Genomic DNA, 6040 nt, shown 5'->3' on the forward strand with positions numbered 1-6040 from the left:
GGAGCCACTAGGGTTGATTGAGTAGGTTGGACATGGTTGGATGTGTGCTTTGGGAATCACTTTGGCAGTTAAGTGGTGGATAGATTGGAGTGGGGAGAGCCTTGAGGTAGACTGAGTCATTAGGGGGTGATCGCAAAAGATCCTGGTGAGAGGTAATGAGAGCCTGAAGTAGTGAAGTGGCCATTTGAATAGAGAGAAGGGGCTGTATTGTAGAGACACTGTGGAAGTAGGGATGACAAGGTTTGGCCATTGATTGGACATGAGGGGTAAGTGAGAAGGAGGAGTAGATTTTGAACTTGGCAACTGGAACTATGGTTAAACTCAGGTCTTTCCGAGGCTTTCTGAAGCCAGTTATGCACCCATTGTGCCTTATTGCCACTCTGAATAAATATAATTCTATTTAATTTTGCTGGATTAACAGGTGTACAATGGTATATTAAAATTGTTGTAATTTGAATTTTTTTTCTTTATTAGAGTACATTTTTCCCTAAGGTCATCCATTGTCTGTAATTATCAGCTCATCTCTGTTGACTGCTTCTTAAAGGTACCTCAAAACTGACTGGGGAGTATTTATATCAAGCCTTTCTAATCTTGGATCAGTAAGCTTTCATCAGTTATATTGGTCACATCCATTGTTTCCCATTCTGCTATTTTTCTTTCGAGATTAATTTCTTAATGGTTCCTTGTGCAAAATCTTTTCAGATTTTTGTTTTGATCTTCTGATATATACATCTTATACCTGGTGATTTTCTCTATTTCCTCAAAAACAAGAAACTTACTTTATATCTGCCTTGCTGTTGTACCCTCAGGAATACTGGGTCTTATTATGTACTCTTCAGCGGAATCCTGTATAGGTTATCTCCCCCTATTAGAATGTAGTCTTGAGAGCAGGGACTGTCTCTCTTTTCTACTTTTATACCTAGCACTATGTTAAGTGCTAGGGACAAAGTTAATAAATGCTTTTTCAGTCATTCATTCACCATCCAGTCATTCTTAAATGAGTTACTCTGTTTTATTCCAGGTTTTTCTTTAAATAACATTTTTTGGGGCAGCAGGAGAAAATCAAGAAACTGTGCTGACTGGCCTACTACAAATTTATATTACACAATTCCAACTGGGCCTCATTGAAACAAGGCATTCCTTTAATACATCTGTAACTGAGTCCCTATACTACTCAAGACAGTTACTTTTCCAAACCTTTTAGTTAATTCTTAGACCTCCTATGAGTCCTCTTTCTTCTGCTCCCTCAGTGGAGAACCTTGCCTCATTTCATTGAAAAAATTAAGGCCATTTACTGAAAACTACGCTCATTCTTTCCTCCTAATTTCATATTGCTAAGATGCCTTCCCCTACCATCTCCTCCTTTACCCCATCTCATAGGAGCCCTTCTTACCAAAGTAAACGCTTTCATAAGCATGAATGATTCCATTCCATCCTGTCTTTTCCGGTGGGGATCCTTGCCCCTCTCTCCCAGTCTATTGGTGGCTTCCTTGATGTCTACAAACATGCCCATGTCTCCTCCGTGCTCAAAACCCTTGAATGGTTCTATTCATCCCTGCTAACTACCATCCTCTAGCTGTCATTCTTTTTATGACTAAGTTCCTTGTGAAGGCCTTCTACAATCAGTGCCTCAACTTCTTTTCCTTTCATTCTTTTCTAAAATCTCTGCTCTAGCTTCCAACCTCATTATCCAACTGACACTGACTTACTTGCCTGTAGTTCTTCATCCAAGACACTCTATTTCTTGCCTCCAAGCATTCTCACTGGGTATCTCCCAGCAGAGGGAGCCTGGTCCTTTTCATCTCTGCCTCCTGGCTTCCTTCAAGTCTCAGCTCAAGTCACACCTTTTGTAAAAAAGCCTAGAGCCTTCCTTCTTAGACTATCCCCAATTTACTCTCTCTGTCTATCTCTGTTGCTCTCACTTTATCTGTCTGTCTTTTTTCTCTCTCTCTCTGTTTGAAATCTGGCTTTATGTAGTTGTTTTCATGTTGTTTCCTCCATTAGAATGCAAGCTAATCGAGGTCATGGACTACTTTTGCCTTTCTTTGTGTCCCAGTGACTGGCATGTGGTAGGTGCTTAATAAACTCTTGTTGATTTGATCATCCAGAGTTTATGACTTTTTGTAATGTGAAGTATGCAAATAAGTGAATTTTATCGAAGTGTTCCTTCCCTGGAGTTTGGGGTTGGGGGACTCCCTAACTTCTGCATGATAGAAGAGAAGAAAGAAGAGAAGGAGAAGAGCAATTGGGAGAGGGAGAAAAGGAAGAAGGAGGAGAAAGTGCTCCTAACAAGATGATGTCCCTGTGGAAAGAGATGTTTGAAATATTTAGAATGTTTAGATGATTAGAAGCCTCTCATCTCCCCAGTATCTGTTGTCTAGCAGTTGAAAGTAAGGAAGAGACCAAGACTGTGGAATTCCTTCTACATACACACCTCCCTCTCCATTGCCTCACATCCCTACCACATTTTCCTTTCCTCAATAGACCTCCTGAAGTACTACTGTTGTAGCTTTCTTCCCTTGGCCCTCCCCTCTCCTTGTCTCTTACCTTCTTCTGTGTTGCGCTCTTGGGTCCTGTGGCCTATGGGATAGATGGAGAGAATTAAAGACCTGGAGAAAAATTATGAAGACCTTTGTCCTCTGTGTGGGGAGCTAGCCTTTCATTTCATATTGAGGACCATGCCACATGGTGCCAATTCCCCAATCTAGCAATTATCATATTGGAATCTCCTTGTGGGTGTAGAATAGGGGCTCCTCAAGACCTAGAACAGTCTCTCCCTCACCCCCAGCCAGCATGCGGCTGTCTCTTTTCCATTGCACATGAGGACTGGTCAGTGACTGGTGGTCCTCTGCTTTTGGTTTTTCCCCCAGTGTCCGGCAGAGGGTTCCATATGGCTGACTGCTCCCTTCCCCCCAGCAAAAAAGTTTGCCTGGAATATTGGCCTGGAAGTGTCCTCAGACCTTGGACTGCTGCTGGGAACAACACTTCTTCTTTACTTTTGTTCTTCCCTCCCTCTTCCCCTTCCTTGTTCCTACCCCATGCATCTTTTTTCCGCCATATGATGAAGGTCACAGCTGAGATCAGGACCAGAATGGTAGTGATTGAGATACTTGGAGACAGTTCCCAGGACTTTCCTCTGGTGACTTTCCTGGGTGCTACAGGTAAGGCAGAGGCAATAAACACAGCAGCATTGAATAATTCTTTTCTCTGCCAATGAGAAGAGTCTTATGCGATTCACCAAGGTTGAATTTCAAATTACACAAATAGCATGCAAGTGAACCCCTGTTCCCTTTTGAAAATGATGGGATAGTTGGGGGGGAAAAAGCCTTTTCAATGGTCTCAGATTTGCTACAGAAGGGGAAGTGGCTCATAGGGTAGAATGCCTGCGAGTTCCCAAAGGAGATAGTCCTACGGAGGACACCCCGCCCACTTTTGTGGGGAGGAGCTGGCATCAGAGCTTGGGGAAGGAAAGCTCTTCTAGCTTCCTGTTTCAAGAGAGTATACACATGTTTCCAGACCACCTTTGGGGAGAAAACCCAGAGATTGGGGGAAAAGACTTTGGGAAGTAGCAGACAAGTAGAGAAGTCAGGACCTTAACTTGTCTCTGATTTTCTGGCTTGCTTCCCTAGAGACTTGGGGGGATTTCCTCTTGCATGATATGGGAGGCATTATGGGTTGAGCTGAAATATTTTGCTCACAGTAGGAGAACTCAGTCATTCTGTGTATTGTCTGATATATTCTAAGCTGAATAACCTCTCTGAGCTTGTAGGCTTGACTAAATGGGTTTGTTCACCACTCACTATTTATGATGATTTTTTTTTTTGCAGTTAGCATTTACCTGGAAGGAATCAGCCTTTGTATATAATTAACACTCTTTTCTAATTTAGGGATAGTGATCAGGAAAATGTCCGGAACTTAAAAATCATTTCGTCTAGTCTAGTGATATATAGGGAGGCAGGTAGATATAAAAGTTCTGGTGCCCTCTTTCTGAGGAGAACAGAGTGGCCAGCCTCATGTCCCCTTCTCTTGGACCTCTCTAGGCAGGAATCAAAGGCTCCTTTGAAGAGGGGTGGGCAAGATTTCAGAAGTATCTCTTCATGATTTCCTATGAGCTGATTTTAGGCTAACCTATGCGGAGATGCATAATCTACACGGGCCCCCTCCCCACCCCCACACACATCCCATTTTCCAGACCTTTCATAATAAGCCTTTGGGCTCACTGCACACCTCCAAGAAGCCACTCACCTGGGTATATGGCAGGCGTCCCTAGCTGATGGTGCTCCACAGCACAGGCATAACCCTCTCCAGGATCCCTGGGCTGGAGCTCCACAATGACTTGGAGGTAGAAGGTAGCATCAGCATTGGGTAGGGTACCACTGGAGCTCTCTTTTCCCCATATGCCCATTTGCCCATTCTTTTCCCAGTGTAGCAGGATGGGACGGGGGTAGAAACCCCTGGCTGTGCAGAAGAGGGTGATCCTGCCATCTGGGGCATCTTGGCGAGACACGGTCACCTCAGGGGGCTCTGGGAGCAAATGAAAAGAAAGGCTGCCATTTTGAAAGATCAGTGGACACCTGCCATTTTCCTATTACTTCTAGCAACCAATAGAAAATTTTTTGTTTGGCCTTTGGAGATTTTCACATTAAGACACCTTTGCATATTTCCAGCCTTCTTACATTGGGCATAGAGAGATAAACATGGCATGATGTCTGCCTTCAAAGACCTTACATTTTCCTGGGAAGGTCAGAGGTGCAGACAAATAAGACAGAGATATAGATGAATAAGTATAATGTAATGAAAGATGTGACAGGAGCAAGGAAGAAGCCAAAGTGCTTTCGGAACTTTTGAGGAGGGAAACATCTTCACATTAGGAGAATCTTCACAGAGAAGGGGCCATCTCAGCTTGAAGAAAGACAAAGATTCTGAAGAGCAGAGATGAGGAAGGAGTTCATTCTAGGAAGGCAGGATGGGATGTGTGGAGAATAGAAAGTGAAAGATGACTGTTTTAGCTGAGTCAGTTTTTGTGTTGTCACATTTCATTGCCTATGGCTGGACATATTTTTCTTAGGGATGAAAAGACTGAGCTCAGTTGTGGAGGGTCTAGGCACATATCATTGCAAAGCTCTTCTCTGCTTCTGGAGTTTAGGACAGCAGATCACCTGACTGCAAATTCAAATGCAGATACTGGGGAATCTGAATGTAACCTGTGGCACAAAGCCCAGTGCGTGGAACTTTCCTCACTGGGGGAGACTGATCATTCAATGATCCACTTCTGTATGAGGGGCAAAGTTATCAAGAGCTTGGAAGAAGAGAGAGAGTGAGATCTGGGTCTTCTATCTTCCAGCATGGATAGGGAAGACACAGGTTCCAGAGTCTCTTCAGGTAGAGGTCCTTAAAGGGAAAGACACTAGCAAGAAGCTGACAGGAGAGGAGCTGATAGTCTCCATCATGTTCCTATCCCCAGCTTGCTGCACTTGAGACTTTGGAGAACTTCCCCTTTGGGTTGGATCTGGGACCCTCTGTCTCAGTTGAGCTGAGATTTCTCACTCCCAAAGGCAGAGTTCATTTACTCTGTGGATTATCTGGTATATATTCTCATCTGCATATATCTTCCTTCAGTAACCTGAAGACAGCCTGGAACTTTGAGTTTTTTCTTTCAAAGCTCTAAGCCAGGAGACCAGGATCTCTCTCTTCTCTCAAGCTCAACAACTCTGCCCCCCTCCACCCCCACCACCAAATGGGGTATTGAATAGTCATTCTTCACTATGAAGAAAATAGTATATAAATGGGCTCTGAGGCTCTAAACATACACATGAGCTCTGGATTGCCTTTCCTAGAGGATCAAAAGCCAGGACCAAACAGAAGAAAGCAGGAAGGAACCACCAAACTATTAGACTTGAGTTGTTGCATGGTCCTGAGTTCAAATCTGATCTCAGCTACTTACTAGCAGTGTGACCCTGGACAAGTCACTTAGCACAGTTTGCCTCAGTTTCTTTATCTGTAAAATGAGCTGTACTCCCAGTGTCTCTGCCAAGAAACA

The 6040-nt window shown here is 43.7% G+C and overlaps 1 protein-coding gene across 1 annotated transcript in view; it reads right to left on the reverse strand.

Moving 5' to 3' along the window:
* Positions 1-2468: 2468 nt before the first annotated feature.
* The window catches only part of LOC110218350 (zinc-alpha-2-glycoprotein-like), a 7683-nt gene continuing 4111 nt past the window's right edge, over positions 2469-6040 (reverse strand). The window contains exons 4-6 of the mRNA XM_021001006.2: positions 4246-4524; positions 3036-3155; positions 2469-2580 (exon numbers count right to left, since the gene is read on the reverse strand). Coding sequence (XP_020856665.2) covers positions 2498-2580; positions 3036-3155; positions 4246-4524 — 482 coding nt within the window. The 3' untranslated portion in view covers positions 2469-2497. The remainder of the gene's footprint in view (positions 2581-3035; positions 3156-4245; positions 4525-6040) is intronic.

Source organism: Phascolarctos cinereus, unplaced genomic scaffold (genome assembly GCF_003287225.1).
Source record: "Phascolarctos cinereus isolate Bilbo 61053 unplaced genomic scaffold, phaCin_HiC Scaffold_2;HRSCAF=192, whole genome shotgun sequence".
NCBI classification, from domain to species: Eukaryota; Metazoa; Chordata; class Mammalia; order Diprotodontia; family Phascolarctidae; genus Phascolarctos; species Phascolarctos cinereus.